The sequence below is a fragment of the Budorcas taxicolor genome, chromosome 2, assembly GCF_023091745.1.
Source record: "Budorcas taxicolor isolate Tak-1 chromosome 2, Takin1.1, whole genome shotgun sequence".
Classification (NCBI taxonomy): Eukaryota; Metazoa; Chordata; class Mammalia; order Artiodactyla; family Bovidae; genus Budorcas; species Budorcas taxicolor.
In genome coordinates, this window is record NC_068911.1 from 117,333,256 (window position 1) to 117,349,823 (window position 16,568).

The following is a 16,568-nucleotide window of genomic DNA, read 5'->3' on the forward strand; positions in this document are numbered from 1 at the left end:
ATCAAAAGTACAAGCAACAAGAGAAAAATGGTATCTTAGAGATCATCAACATTAAAAACCTTTGTCCTTCAAAGGACATCATAAGAAAGTGAAGAAGACCCCCAGAAGTGGAGAACAGTTCGACACCTCATATATCTGATAGAGGGCCTGCATCTAAACTATACACAGAACTCCTACAACTCAATAATAAAAAGACAAATAAGCCAATTGCAAATAGGCAAAGGATACATTTCTCCAAAGAAGATATATAAATGGCCAGTAAGCACATGAAAAAATACTCAACATCATTAGCCATCAGGGAGATGCAAATTGAAACTCCAATGAGACACCATTTCTATCATCAAAATGACACTGGGATGCTATCATCCAAATGACAGATACTAGCAAGTGTTGGTGAGGATGGAGGAAGACTGGAACCCTCATACGCTGCCGATGGGAGTGTAAAATGATGCAGCTGCTTTGGAAAACAGTCTGGCAGTTCCTCAAAAAGTTAAACATGGAGTTACTAAATGACCCAGAAACTCCAGTCATATGTATATTCCTAAAAGAAAACACACCAAACCGTGTGCAAATACTTCATAGCAGCATTATTCACAATAGCCCCAAGACAGAAACAACTCAAATATCCATCAAGTGATGGATGGATAAACAAAGGCAGTCCATCCATGGAATGAAATATTATTAAGCTATAAAAAGACCGAAGTACTGATACATGTTCAATATGGATGACCCTAAAAAACACTATGCTAAGTGAAAAAAAAAGACCACAAAAGACCACATATTGTATGATTCCATATACATGATATGTCTTGGGTGATGAAAATGTTCTAAATTTGATTGTGGTGATTCTGTGAATTGACTAAAAAAATCACAGAACTGTACACTATAAATAGGTAAACTGTATAGTATGTGAATTATAGCTCAAGAAGGCTGTTACATGCTCCCCATCCCCTCACCCTCAAAATGGAAAGGGAATGAGAAGCCCGTCCTTACAGAGCAGTACATCATACCTGTGGTCCAAGCATTATTATTACCAGAGCTCCTTTCCCTCTCAGAAATGCCCTGGTTTAGACGACAAATCTATGTTATTACCCTATCACTATGTGATATCAGGCAGGTGGCTTTGCCCCTCTAGGCTTCAGTTTCTCTGTCTGTAAAACAAGGCCTACCCAGTTATGATCATCTCTATATTCCCCCAAAGCATTCTATTCCCCAAAAGCTCCACTTGAAAGGTTGTCAGATCCTGCTCAGTTGGTCAGAGAGCTCACCATGCTTTGTTAGATGAACCTACATTAGCAATAGAGATCACAGGGTCCCAAGTAACAGAGACAGACACTGATTCCTGAGTCTACTGGTTATTTAAGAAAGGTGATCCAACCATTCTAACGCAGGAGAAATGCCCAAACACAGCTTCTACAAATGAAAAGAAAGAAACCTTCAAAGGGGAGCCCTCCCAGAAAATATGCCGTCCCTAGGGAGCTTGGGAAGGTTGGTGGTCTTCTCTAAATGGGATTTGGTGAGTCCATCCAAGAGGACTGGGCATCAGGAGAGTCAAGGTCATGTGATCCTACAACAGGATGTTCACTTTCTAGTCCTCCTCTATCCACGACTGCTTAGGAAATAAACTTACACCGAAAAAGAGCCCAGGAGGAATCATTTGGTTCTCTTCCCTTTTATACTCATGAGAATGTGCCCAAAAATAGTCTTCTCAGCCTCGTCCTCTCCTCCCCAAGGGCCTTAGAACCAGGTGTGTGTGGCTCCCTAGTGTCTACCCCAGCAGTGAAGAAATGCAAGGCCCCCTCTGGACTGTGAGCAGCAGCAGACACTTAGAATCAAGGTCAATGTGAAAAGAAGCAGAAGGCACAGAGTCAACCCAACACCCATCAAGCCATCCAGGAACAGGAAGGACAGATGCTCACCAGGATCACCAAGACAGGAAACCGACACGGAGACAGGACAGTCTCAAACCACCTCCACGTAGTCAGCCGTCCAGGGACCCAGCCAGTTGGCAGAGAAGAGGGTGAAGGCCTGCAGGAGAGGCAGAGCCTTCTCTGGAAGCAGGAGAATGGGTGCAAGGAGCTGGCACAGGTGGCACCTGAGTACCTGGTGAACTAGCCTCCAACCAGGGGAGCAAGAGGTTTCAGAGCAGATGGCCCCCGTTGGCCTTTTCAGATGGAAGGACTAGGAAAAAGAACAGGGAACTGTCCCAAAGCTGGGAGCTAAGAGGAGGGGAGAGAGGAGCTGCTGGCTTTCTGCCCTCTAGACCCACAGCCTCCGCGGGTCTGTGGCTTTCACGGGCTGGGCCAGGTCCCTCCTCGCCACAGCTTCCAGGGGTGCGATATCTCCATCCAAGGGGGTCCGTGGGGCTGGGGGGTGGGAGGCAGCTGCCCACTCTGCATCTGCTCAGAGGCCGCATTTCAGGATGACGTGGTAGCCGTCGTTGCTCTCGGCTGCAAGAGACAAACACTGAGGTGTTAAGGGAAGAAAGGCAGGCGTGGCGGTTTCTGGGAGCCATGGGATTAGGGTACCAGCAGACGCTCTGCCATGGATGCTGGCAGAGGCCACCAAAGTAAGACTGCACAGAGCAAAGGTAACAGCAGAGATTCCAACACACACCTTCTCAGCTGCCTTGTTGAGCTTCTTTTTTAATAGTGGGCTTTCTGCCATAGCCCAACACCCAGGGACTAAAGGGCCTGCGGGTAAGGAGGCCCTGGGTTTGATGGCTGCCAGGGTCTCTGAAGGCACTTGGTGGCTGGATCGAGAGAACAAGGGGAGGAGACTGTCCTTGTCACGGTCCAGGGTCTCTGGCCCAGTGAGGGGCTTTCATTCCTGTATAACTCTGCACACTCATCCGCCCCAGCCCTACGGGGGTAGGGGGAGGGGGTCATAGCTGGTCTCCCCTTTCTCCTGGCAGAGGAGCTCCTTCTCAGGCCCCTTCCTCGGGCGGGCCCTTCATGTCCCCCCACCTCCACACACAGCCCCGGGTCCCCAGCCACGGGGGCTGGAGGCTCAGGTGCTACTGGTTCCGTGGCTGCTCCTCCTGGAGACCCACACTTTTTTTTTTTTGGACATGCAGCACGTGGGCTCTTCGTTCCCTGACTCTGACCAGGGACTGAACCTATGCCCCCTGCATTGGAGGCGCAGAATCTTAGCCACTGGGTCATCAGGCAAGTCCCAGATTCATACTTTAGAGCAACTCAAACGTGTCTTACTTCTCCTCGGCACTGGGTTCGTGGAACACACAGTGAATGGCCAAGATTTCCCTTTCAAAGGGACCTTGGGGCCCACCTCTCCAGTTCACACATTTCCGAGGCCGAGCTTCCCAGGAACTGTGTGTTTCTTTTCCCCGGAGGATGTTTCCAAGCGACACTCACTGAAGGACTCCCCATGCCAGCCTCACTTACCAGCCTGCTCTCCCCTCACCCAGTTAGCCCAGGGGGTGAAGCCAACATCCTTTAATTAAGTAAGAGAGGGCAGAGAGGAGCAGGTTTTACCTTTTAAGGTACTGAGGATGAAACAGGATTCATCTTGGAAATTCTGCACCATCTGAAAGGCAAAAGAGAGACCACGTCACTTCAACAACGAGTTCAGAGAATGAAAAGCCTCAGTGACGCAGAGCCCAGCCACTCACAACCATCAGAAACGACAGGAGCTGCGTTGACACACACACAGGATGACAGTTATGTCTTACTTTCACGGAGGAAATATGATGCAGAGTCAATGGACAGAGCAATTATAGTTGTCTTTTTTAAATTTATTTGGCTGCGTAGGGTCTTACTTGCGGCATGCAGAATCTTTTTTAGTTGCGGCATGCGAACTCTTGGCTGTGGCATGTGGGATCTAGTTCCCTGATCAGGGATTGAACCCGGACCCCCTGGCCTGGGAGTGCAGAGTCTTAGCCACTGGACCACCAAGGGAAGTCCCACAATTACAGTTTTGAGTAACAAAAAAACTGAACATAAAGGACAGAAGAACCCTGGAAGGGAATTAAAATGTCAACATTTCATACGAGACTCAATTGTTACTGATTTTCTTTCATTTTTTAGTTTTCTGAGTGATGGGGTCTTCCAATCCCTCTACAGCACACATTATAGGAGCAGATGTACGTAAAACAGCACGAGATAAAAAACTAAAGTGCTTTACACAGGGAACTACATTCAATATCTTATAATGACCTACAATGGAAAGAATCTGAAAAAGGGTATCTATTAATGCATGGAAGCTCAGCTGGTACAGAACCTGCCCACCAATGCAGGACACAGAGATGCCGATTTGATCCCTGAGTCGGGAAGATCCTCTGGAGAAGGAAATGCAACCCACTCTCGTATTCCTGCCTGGAAAATTCCATGGACAAAGGAGACTGGCGGGCTACAGTCCATGGGGCTGCAAAGAGTCCGACACGACTGAGCACACACGTGTACACACACACACATACACACACAGATGTATAACTGAAATCACTGTGCTGTATACCTGAAACTAACACAGCATCGTGTGTTCAGTTCCCTGTGGCAGGAACCAAACAATGATTCACCAGCCCCCTCTCTCTAGAACTTTAATTAACAGTCCAGTGACCTTGGACAAGAAAACTTCCTGTCTCCAGGCCCTGTCTGTCAAACGAGGCTGTCCTGATAAAAAAAATATATATATAACCAGGATGCAGAGCAATAGGAGCTGGCATCCTCTCTGGTGGGGCATCCATCCAGACAGTTGCTTTCTAGGACCGTCCATAGGAGCCAGCACAGAGGACCACACATATCTCTCCTGCAGATGGGTGCCCCAGCCAACCTCCTGCACACACACACACACAAAGCACACCTAAGGATGTTGAGGACAGCACCGTGTGTGTGAGTGAAAGCTAGAAACAGCCCCCTGTCCCTCGGTAGCAGAAGCAGCAGCAACTAACTGTGGCCTGATCACACCCGGGCACTCAGCAGGGCCGGCGGCCCCCAGCAACACCCCTCAAAGTACGTGAACCACAAACTTAAGTCCTGAAGAATACACTCCTATTCCACCTATAGGAAGTCTTAAAATAGGTGAAATTAAACAACATATTGAGGAAGAACCAGGGAATACAAAATTCAGACCAATATGTGGAGGGGAATGTGGAATTAGTTCACAAAGGGGCTTCTAACAACACTGCACTAACCTGAGTGCAGGTATTGAGTATTTTATTCTTTAAACTCTACAAATGAGCTTCCTATACTCTAAATATGTATGCTATATTTCACAATACACATTTAAAGAATATGAAAAATACACACACCTACCTAAACACACCACAACACACACACTGGCCCACAGGGCAGCAAAACCCCTTTACCAATTAAAAAGTGCAACCTACATTTTGTTGCCTGCTCTGGCTGATGGCCCCAAATCCTGCACATCCATCTACCTGTCGACCCCTGCCCCTCCCCCAGGCCTAATGGCGCGTGAAGTACATTTACGCTATGCTGCTGGCCGGTTCCTTCAGGGACTCTTGGCAGCCCCACCACTGGAGCATGCCAAACCTGACGCAGGGCCCACACGGGCTTAATCAGTAACTGCCTTGTTTAATGGAGTGCCCTTGCACCCCAGGGGCCGGCTGTGCGACTGGCCGGGCTGCCTCCAGTGCTCTGGGCAATTAAGAACCAAAGGTTTCCAATTGATTCGAGGTTAAGAGGCAAGGGGACTTCGGAGGAATTAGAGTCACCTACTTAGCGGAGGTGGTGTTGAGTTCTATTCTCTGCTTCACTGGCTTAACTGCCTGCTCCGGGGGGGCATGGGGCAGGCTGGGGAAGGAACCCCCTTAAGGGACTGGTGAAATTGCAAGGGTTCCACAAATTCTTGGCTTTTGTCTTCATGACAGAAATGCGTTATGAGATCAGACCACTGCCTGATGCTCGGGGCGCTTTAACCTTCCTGGCTATTCTAAAGTCCACGCTTAGGCCAGTAGCTCTGAGCTTCTGCGCTTTATGGGGGCCGAAGAACAGCCACCCTAGATTTGAATATGACGATGTGAAAGCAATTCTGAGCTGATGACAAAAATAACAAGTTACAAATCAAGTCCCTTGTTCAAATGGATCCTGGGTGTGTGTTTTAAAAACCCACACCTACACACACTCTGGCAAGCGACAGACACACACAGACACAAAATTATCCTCCATGATCACATCAAATCTAATCTCAACTCTTCAAGGAAAAGAGAGAGGGGAAGAAAGGGGCCTTTCATGCTTGCCTTCTTCTGGTTTATGCTGTCTGATTTCTTACACAAACTGTGAATTACTTTCTAATTATAAAGGAAGGAAAATACCACCTTGTCCACTCCCAGGATGAAACTCCCATGAAACAGGGGACTCAGGACTCCTGTGTAGGGAGCTCGGGCAGTCATGATGAAAACATTAGTAATGCTACTGGTGATAATGCTACTGATGATGACAGTTTATGCAGATCATTAAAAGCCTTACACGTTATATGTTATCAAATTTAAAGCTCTCTCTCCAACACTTTTTTGCCCCCCAAAACAAATACTTAAGCTAATTTAGCATCTCCTGGTACCTGCCACTGTTTCTTCATTTTATCCTTACTACAATCTGCTCTTTGGGTATAATTATCCCCATTTTGGAGACATGGAAACTGAGGCTCAAAGACATTACATAGATTTGCCCAAGGTCACCTGGCTATGAGGAGCCGGTCTAGGTGGAGACTTCAGCTCGATTCCAAAGCATACCTTCACCCTGCCTTCCCAACCACCGTTCCTGGACTGTTTCCCCCATCGCCCTCAGTAGGTTAATGGGTGGAGGGTCTGCTGCAGACTGGGCTGGGGTTCCTTCCGCCCCTGCTCCCATCAGCACAGCTCTGTGCAGAGGCCTCATTTCAGGAGTGGTCAGAGAGCTTGCCGTCTCGAAGCTTGAACTCTGCTGCTCTGGGCCACTTGTGTTTCTACCACAGCCTGAGCTCTTGTGAGCTGTCCACCCGGGGGCCATTATGCAACCTCTCTGTGCCTGCTTCCTATCTGTGAAATGGGCTCATGACAACACCCGCCTCACAGGAAGGCTGGCAGGACTAAATGAGTCACTTAGAAGGCTCCACAAACATCGTGAGCACTGCCGAAATACCAACACTTATCATCAACATTATTACTAAGAGAAAGGGTCCAGCATAGGACAAACTCAAAAGCTTCTGTTCTACAACACGCAGGAATACTGAACCGCATCAGCAAACCCGTTTCATGAGCCCTGCTGGAGCCAGCAGTGGAATCTGATCACTCTGGGGCACCGTTGCAGCTGGGCTGTGTTCTGAACCTGTGTCCTCTCTCAGGGGCTGCCTGTGCCCTGCAGAGGCTTGTGTGGCCAGGGATAGACCCCGGAAGGCTGCGGCAGGCACCTTCACCACTCAGCACAGGACGCTTCTGTTACCTAAGAGCCAGGTCATCTCATCAACCCAGCCCATCTCACATCCCCCAGGGCTGCTGCCTGCCCGGATGAGCTCCTGTGTCCTCACTGCCCTGCCTGGCAGTGCCCGAGGCAGCGGTGCAGTCTCTGCTCCCAGTTCGTGCAGGGCAGGACATAGGGTGGAGGGGAGACAGCTATGCCAAGCCTGGTCCTGGCCTCAGACCCCTCTCTCCAGGCTCTCCCGACAGAGCCTACTGCTGAGAACAGGTGGCAGGTGGATGAACCCCATCTTCAGGCTAAAGTCACCCCCAAGCCCTGCTGGGCACGTTTCTTGCTCCTGCCCAGAGCCCCAGGTCAGTTCCACGGGGCGGGGCCACAGCACTCACCTCGTTGCTGACCACCACGTGGATGCCCGTGGGGCCCTGGCGGTACACCCGGTGGATGTGCTGCGGCGAAATGCTGTACAGGTTGGCGATCTTCTCGATCAGCTCCAAGGTGGTCAGCTCCTCCAGGAAGATGGCGTGGTACACTGGAGGGCGGAGGACAGGTCCTTCTATAGAACAAGCGTCTGCTTTCAAAGGAGCCCACCTACCAACTCTCCCCTCACCCCCTCGAACCAAGAACTAGCCCAGATGGACTCTCGGATCTGGCCATACTGGGTGCACCTCTGGAAGCCACAAGGGCCCTCCCTGCGTGATTCTGCACCAGGTGAAAAGATGCCAAATTATGTTCTTTATCCCTGTTTCAGTCTCTCCTGGGGAATTCGTGTAAAATGAAGAATCCTTGGATCCACCTTGGACCCCAAGATTCCTGTCTCGTTTGGGGATGGAGGCTGGCTGAAACCTGCATTGGGCAGGTGGAGGAAATCCCGTGTCTGCCTTCCTTCCCTTCCATTGGTTAAAGGGGTTACTGGATGGCTCCAAGAGTGGCCAAGAGTGAGACTCAAGGATAACTGCTACCTGACAGCAGAAGAGAGAGGGGCTGGCCCTCGCCCTCCTCCATAGCACAGACAACACCCAGCTGGAGCACTGTGACCCAGAAGGGTGAACAAGGTGGCACCAGGAATGTCATCAGACAGTTGGGATAATAGTGACCATGAGGCTTAGTAGCAAAACCCAAACCAGTTAGGGAGGAACAAACCCCATGGGTGATGGGGGGAAAAAGGGGCAGACCTCAACCCTCAGGGACCTCAAGTCCCTCAAAAACTAAAACACAACTGGATTAAATAAGAGGTGCCCAAACTTCTCCCTCAACTAAAGGAAGAAACCCTTGGTTCAACAAATCTGATCGGCAGCTCCATCTACTAAAAGGGCACGGACACGCACATGCTCACACACAGTGGCCCCCTTGAGGGAAGTTACAGAAGCCACACACAGACTCACCTTCCCAGGATTTCACACGCTGTTCACAGAATGTGGTCACTGGGTAATGTTCCTTCCTGAACTAACCAGGTAAGAATCCCAGAATCTCTGTTCCAAGATTCCTCACTGTACTTTTCCCCCACACCCCAACTTTTCAGAGCTAGTTCCACTTTTTCTTATTTTACTCCTCAAACAAATTGGACTGCAGGCATCAAAGAACCAGAGGGATTCCAGTTTAGCCCTGTGGTTGTAACCTTTCATCTCTGGCCTTTCCTGCCGCTGGAGGAATGTGGAGGTGACCAGCACTGCTCTGAACAGCAGACAGCCTCCACTACTCAGAGCTCCTCTCATCTTGTTTCTCAAGTGAGGCAACAAGAGGCCCTCGAGTGGGTCAGCCTAAGCGCAAAGCCCGAAGCTGCCACCCCCGAGAAGCCAGACCTCGGCCCTCTCCAGACCTCTGAGCCTTGGGGTGTGGGCTGGGGCGCCTGCCTGCTTTTTCCACGCGTACAAGAAACTGTGAGACTCAGGCTCTGTCCTTCCCAGACTGACTGCAGGCAGAGGGCTGGACTCTTGCACACATGTCCTGAGGCCTGGACGCCAGCTGCCAGGGGCCGGATATTTGGATCCTATCTCTGCCACTTGACCCTGGCCTCTCAGGGCAGCCTCTGTGCCTCAGTTTCCCCTATAGCAAACCCTGTTGGGTCCCTTGCTGATCTGGAGGGGCACATGGCAGAGAGGGGTGGGGATAAGGGGGGCTCGCACTGCAGACAATGCAGAGTTCAGACCACGCGGGTGGAGCCAGGCAGCTTGTCAGACTCAGCGCTTAAAGATGCTCAGAAACAAGGTGCTGAAAACTGCTAGCCCCAAAGAACCATGTGCTCCAGAGGTGCTCTAAGACCCTCTCAGGCAGTAGCCAAACCAAATGAGAAAGCCTCACCCAGCTGCGGGAACACAGGAGGACACACTCCTGGGAATACACTTGTCAGGTGGCACTTGTCACCAGCCAGGGAGCCAGAAAGCCCGACTCCCAGTTCTCCCCTGAGTAGCTCGGTGACATCGGGGGCCACATCTCCGCTCCAGGCCTCTTTCCCCAGATGGGATATCAGTACATGGGACAAGACCTTCTCAGAGATAATCTCCACCTTATACATTTCAATCCCAGGATGAAGCACAGCAGAACCCCTCCTGCATGCAAGGCAGATCAGGGGAGACACTCTCAGCCAGAGGACTCTCCCTATCGCTTTGCTGCCCTCTCACCAGCCCGGGGGAGGGGCTCCCCACAGCTCACCACCCAGGCTGGGGCCCCCACTGCCGTCCCGCTTCTGCTCCCCACAGCTCACCACCCAGGCTGGGGCACCCGCTGCCGTCCCGCTTCTGCTCCCCACAGCTCACCACCCAGGCTGGGGCCCCCGCTGCCGTCCCGCTTCTGCTCCCCACAGCTCACCACCCAGGCTGGGGCCCCCGCTGCCGTCCCGCTTCTGCTCCCCACAGCTCACCACCCAGGCTGGGGCCCCCGCTGCCGTCCCGCTTCTGCTCCCCACAACTCACCACACAGGTTGGGGTCCCCACTGCCATCTCGCTTCTGCTGCAGGGGCACACGGCTCTGCTCCAGCTCCTGGCAGACGTAAATGGTCATCTTCGGCCTCACGTTCCTGGCAGGAGGAAAGGAAGTTAAGGAGCAGGTATGGGGGACCGAGCTCTGTTGTTCCAGAATGTTCCAGAACACAGGGTGGAAAGAACAGTAGAAGGGACTTAGGGGGAATAAAGAAGGTTGTGGGGATGCAGAGTGCCTTCCTCCTCTGAGGGAGGAGCTGTCAGGGAGAGGGTCCCATCCAGGTGAGCCCTGACATCTTCGAGCAGACTTGCTGACCAGGGGATGGGAGAACCCCCAACCCCCACCCAGGACCTGCCACTTGCCCAGAGTGGACTCTGCCTGTAGCACCAATCTGAAGATACGAGGTTCTTCAGGGTGATAATCAGAGCAAATGCATTCTTCGGCTTAACTCTGAGCTCACTGCATCCTCGCACATCTATGGGGGAGCCAGGACCACTGTCCCTCATTGTACAGATGAGGACACTGAGGTTCATGGGGATTAAGGGCTTGACCCAGTTGCCAAGTTCCTAAGAGGCAGATATGGCATTCAAACCCAGACATACCCTCTCACTCTCAAAGCGGTGCTGTCCATGTGTGGCTATTTAGACCACTCCATCCACACCTGCCCCCTGCCCCCTGCACTGGGAGGACGGGACAGGCATCTCAGAATCCACAGCCAAGAGGCCGAGACTCAGAGACCAAGGCCCCCATCAAGCCAGCAAGAGGGAAGGAGGGAGTGGGCCTCCAGGCAGGGTGGGTTGCAAACCAGGGAATCTCACCCTCTCCAACATGGGCTCTGGCCCCCACCCCACTCCTACCACCTCCTCCTGCACTCACCCCAGAGGAGCCCAGATCCCACTAGCTAGCCCACCAGGTGTCCAGGGGGCTGAGAGATGCAGGCCACCAGCCATACCCTGCCTCCTGTGGGAACTGGCACCTACCTGCCTTTAATGGCGTTGAAGAGCCGGATCCCATCTGCAGGGCCACAGATCTGGACCAAGTCGTCTCGGGACATCTTGAGCAGGTCAGCACCTGGGCAGGTAAATGGGGCCGGCTTGTTCCACGGTGACTGAGGCCTGAGGCTGTTACACGGTCACCTCCCCAGGTACCTGCCAACCCGGGGCAGGGAAGAGCCAGCCTCCGCCTCAGGAGGCATGGGCATCCCACACAGAGAAATGGCAAGAGCTAAACAACATCAGATCATAGCCCAAGAGGTGTCAGAACTCAACAACGAGGTTCACAAACTCAGCAGAACTGACAGGCATTTGCTGGTTAGTCATCCTCTCTACCTGGGCCTGACCCTTCCTCTGGGCCTTTTATTAGCATCACTGTCCATGATGTATCTTATCAGCACGTGGCACTGATCATGTGTGTACCTGCCTGTAGGCAGAAACTCATGGCTCTCTGGAGGCTGCCAGGGAGCCTGGGCACCCAGACACCCATGCACCTAGCACCCAGATCAAGAGGTAGGACATTCCCACCAGCTCATGTGCCCCTCATGCCAGCTACTACCCCTCTCCCCACCTCTGGGAAACTGCTGTCCTGATTTCTTACACACAGAGGAGTTTCACGCTGTTTTCCATTCACATGGCACTTACGTGAATGGAATTGGAAACTGCACCTTTCTAAGTCTGACTCTCCCTCCAAGTTTCATTTAAGGCTCATCTGTATTGCATGCAATATGAATCATTCATGCCCACTTTTAGATAGTACTCATGACATGAATAAATCACAATGCCTGTACCCTCTCTCTGCTGATGGGCATCGTGGGTGCTCCCAGTTTGGGGTGATCATAATCGGTGGACATGGTCCTTTCCTCAAAGACCGAACAGCCCCCAAGAGCCTTGAGCTCATGTGGACTCTCCAAGGTACAAGGATGACATCAGCCTTCTGTTAAAACCTGGCCAACAGCCACGTGGTCCAGAGTTACTGCGTCTACCCCCTTTCCCTGCTACAGTTAAGATACAGTTTGCAGTATACTTCTGCAGTCAAACTGGCTCCTGTTTCATAGGAAATAAAAGGCACGCCCTCACACTGTTGCACCAAGGTCCCTGGGCACCTCCCTCTCTGACCTTACCTCCTGTCTGACCCACTCAACCCCATCATCTGGGCCCTCAGCTCTGTGGCCACACCAGACAGGCCCCAACCTTTCTGCTTGGAAAGCTCACCAGCCCCCAACACACACACACACCCACTTGACTCGCACTCCTTCCAGGATTTCCTCAAAGATACCTCCTCAACGAGGTCTACACTACACCTTGCTTAAGGTGGAGGCGCCCTCAGCCTGCCTCCCTCCCAGTCTTCCAAGACCCTCCTCCAAGCCTGCCCATCACAGAAGGGTCACAGTGTGTTGAGATGGGCAGTTTACACCTCTGTGCCAACTCAGAGCTGCCTGAGGCTGGAGTCCCTGCCTGACCGCCCTCATCCAGTCCACCCCCAGCACAAAGGATGTGCTAAGAAGAACTGAGCTCAAAGATGACTGTTGGGGTGCTGTTTCCCTTCTGCTACCACAGATGTCCTTGGCGGCCACTCCTCTGGTTCCAGCCAACAATGACTCCCTGTCACTCTGGACTGCCAGGGGGCAAGTTTCATGGCTCAGTTTCCCTGTCCCCCACTGCCCCCAGCTCAGGGCTGCTGTCTGATGGGCTCATCAGCAGGGGCTTGAAAAGCCTCTACAGAAGGAAGAGCCCGCTTTCCCTTCTCACCTTGGCTGCACCACCTCCCACATTGCTTACCTGGAGACAGCGTGATGAGCAGCATTTGGGTGGAAGAGGCCAGGAGGCTTGCTGAGTACACCCTGGTCTTCTTGGCTAAGGGGCCCCTCCAGGAGGCACAGAGCCCACCCCGCAGGCAAGGAGCAGCTTGAAAAGGCTCCCAGATGGCCATCCCTTAAAGCCACGAGCAGGTGGACACCCCAGGGGCAGGCCTGCCCATTGAGCCCTGGGCCCAGGGCCAGCACACGTGAGTGACCACATGCCTCTGTGTCCCCAGGACAGACCACAGCCCCTGGGTGTCCAGGGTGCCCAGAGCACGTGTTCAGTGTTCTGAGATCCCGGTAGGTTCTGTGCACCGTTCAGAGATGCTCACCTGAGAAGCTGGCAAAGAGCCGGCAGAACTGGGAGAATCTGTTGCGGTGGAGCCACTGCTGGGCGTCCTGCATGGAGGCGGAGGGGAGCAGGTGCTGCAGGCAGAGAGGACAGGCCTTGAGGGGGCGCACACTCACCGGTGCGGGAACAGGTAGCCAGAGCCCCACCGCAGCCACTTACATCACTGCCCACGGGCAGGGCCTCCACCGGGTGGGTTGGGGAGCTGTTGCTGCAAAGGAAGAGGAGAGGCTGTGAGCAGCCGGGACGCTCCTTGCTGGCCTGCCTTTCATGTCCCTCGGCTCTGGGGCTCGCTGGAAACAAAACGGGTCCTCGCGAAAAATACAAGCAGGAGCCCTGCTCCATCCCTGGAAACTCTTAACAAAGCCTCTGATGTGGACAAGGGTCCTGATGAGCTACACATTCCCATAAGCTACACACCCCCATCCCTCCTCTAAGGCTCCGGGCTTGTTTTGGGCAGATTTCATGGTCCCCACCTCGAGCCCCAGTCAGTGAAGGACAGACTGACCAAGGAGACCTCGAGCCTCTCAGGGACTTGGTGCTAAGACGGCAAAAGGCCAACCACACCCAGGAGAGGGCAGAGGAATCCCTGGGGAACCATTCTGTAGCAACAGCACCCACAGTTTGGCATCCACTGGGAGAAAATCTTTCTCATGGCTTTCTCCCAAAGGGAGGCAGAGACCTAAACATCTGGGCTTTTAAGCCAAGAGAAAGACAGTCAGAGACGACCCTCCCAGATGGACAGTGGTAATCCTACAGTGGCACCTGGTGTCACTGACCTGGCCACTTCAATTTGTTCAAACGATAAGTTTTACATTATGTATGTAAGTGTGTATGTGTGTGTGTGCGTACACTAAGTTGCTTCAGTCACATCCAACTCCGCGACCCTATGGACTGTAGCCCACCAGGTTCCTCTGTCCATGGGATTCTCCAGGCAAGAATAATACTGGAGTGGGTTGCCATGCCCTCCTCCAGGGGAATCTTCCTGACCCACGGATCAAACCCACATCTCTTATGTCTCCTGCACTGGCAGCCAGGTTCTTTACCACTAGCGCCACCTGGAAAGCACCCTGTAACAATAAGGAAAAAAGAAAAAACCTTTGCAGCAATGATTCCTAGGCCAGTCATCAGTGACTATAGATGCAGGTCATCTGGGTCTGGGGGTACCAGGACTCTACACATATTCCCCTGACCGAGTGTGGAATTCATACTCCCCTGGAAGTAGGGAAACTGAGACTGCAGGAAGTGAAGGAATCTGCCTGCAGAAAGGTGCAGAGTTAAGAATCTGCCTGCAGTGCAGGAGACCCAGCTTTGATCCCTGGGTTGGGAAGATCCCCTGAAGAAGGGCATGGCAACCCACTTCAGTATTCTTGCCTGGAGAATCCCATGGACAGAGGAGCCTGGTAGGCTATAGCCCACGTGGTTACAAAAAGTCGGGCACGACTGAGCGACTAACACTTTCATTTTTTTTCACTGCCTGAATAAAATACAGCAGCCCTTCCTTGTGCCCCCTTCTCGGTAAGGACTGTCCTTACCTAGTAAATCAAGTTCTTGTCTGGCTTGCTCATCAGTGAAGTTCTCTGCCAAGCAGGGGCTCCAAACAACCCGCATGTTCTACATGCCCCTGTTAAACCCGTCTGGCATCCTTCCTGCCCCCACCAACAGGGAGGGCAGTGTCGTCATGGTGACACCACAGGATAGGAGGGACAGCTGCCTGCTGGTCCCTGCACATCTGTCACCTTGGAATCAGCACGGCCTGGGCCTTGGCAGAGCCGGTGACCAGAGTTGAAGTCGCTTCTGTGTTGTGGGTCCGGACACCCAGAGGTGTGGGAAAGATCCTGAGCTGAGCCCCTCTGCCCAGTGATCATGCACAAGGGCTGCAGCAAGATCTAAGAAGCCCCTCCAGCCACTACGGGGCCCAGACGTCCACCTGCTGAGGCCCCAGCTGTCTAGGAGGTGGCCCAGGAGCTCACGGGCTGGCCCACCTTAACTTGGGGAGGGAGTGGGTGCTGGGTGCTTAGTTACTCCACCAGTCGGCCTTTCTAGAAGTGTAATCAAGCTTGAAAACCTGTACACATGATGCTAAAAATGGTCGTGAACACCAGTCAACCGCCCTGAAACCCAATTGATGCCGGGCTACAAGAGCAGTGAAGACACATAGAATGAGTCTGCACCTGTGGTCAGTTTACAGACCACAAAGGAGAGAGGGTGCACGTACCCTTCGCCGAGGCTGAAGCTGTTTGGTGAGCCGTTGTAGCTTGGGGATGAGGCACTATTCACCTGGTAAACCACATCGGGCCATGGGGAGCACTGTGGGGAGAGAGCACAGGGTGGCAGTGGTCCCCGAAGACCCAGACCTGCAGATGAGATGAGCCCAGCTTCCCTAGCCCTCCCACTCGGTGTGAAATCACAACCTTTCAACACCCAACCCACACTGACCTGGTACCCAGGGATGGGCAGGGTGCTCAGACCACACCGAAGAAATCAGATAGAGCCAAGAAGAGACCTCGTCATCAGTAGGTCATCCCCAGGGCAAGCAAAGCATGACACATGTCTGTCAGAGCTTCCGAGCAGCCAAAGCAAAGAGGGAAACCTCATCAGTGCAGGACAGGCCAGGTGCCCACAGGCAGGTCTTCCCCATACAGACAAATGGGTGTAAATGCAAGAAACAGGGAGCACTGGCCCACTTCCAAAAGAAAATCACCAACGAAGCTCCGTATTACTAACAGCATTTCCAGATGGCCCTCAGATGACAGGGACAGGCACCTCCACACTGGCTTGTAGCAGCCTGTCCCCAGCACAACTCCACGGGTATTTATAACATTTGAGGCATCCTGCTCAACCCAGGAGCCGAGGGAGACACAGCAACACAAACGATGTGACCCCTGAATGCCCGGAACTTCTTGTGCTGAAGCCTAAATAAACATGTAGGAGTCCCCCGAAGTAAGCCTAGACATGTGGGTGCTGCCTGGGGGTTGGGGGACCAAGCATTCACCACTTCCTTTTTCTGCGATGACCCGGCTCTGGACACGGTCAGACGGAAGCATTCCTGAGACTTACGATCACCCACCTGACCACAGGGTGGGTCAATATTTAACTCTGTTCCGAGTGAGGGCTGGAATGTGTTGGTGCCGAG

At 52.7% G+C, this 16,568-nt stretch overlaps 1 protein-coding gene across 1 annotated transcript in view; it reads right to left on the reverse strand.

Annotated features, from left to right (window-relative positions):
* Window positions 1-2,403: 2,403 nt before the first annotated feature.
* TFCP2L1 (transcription factor CP2 like 1) overlaps window positions 2,404-16,568 on the reverse strand; it is a 62,026-nt gene continuing 47,861 nt past the window's right edge. The window contains exons 9-16 of the mRNA XM_052664350.1: window positions 15,651-15,742; window positions 13,595-13,643; window positions 13,416-13,509; window positions 11,270-11,360; window positions 10,283-10,386; window positions 7,760-7,926; window positions 3,495-3,546; window positions 2,404-2,450 (exon numbers count right to left, since the gene is read on the reverse strand). Coding sequence (XP_052520310.1) covers window positions 2,404-2,450; window positions 3,495-3,546; window positions 7,760-7,926; window positions 10,283-10,386; window positions 11,270-11,360; window positions 13,416-13,509; window positions 13,595-13,643; window positions 15,651-15,742 — 696 coding nt within the window. The remainder of the gene's footprint in view (window positions 2,451-3,494; window positions 3,547-7,759; window positions 7,927-10,282; window positions 10,387-11,269; window positions 11,361-13,415; window positions 13,510-13,594; window positions 13,644-15,650; window positions 15,743-16,568) is intronic.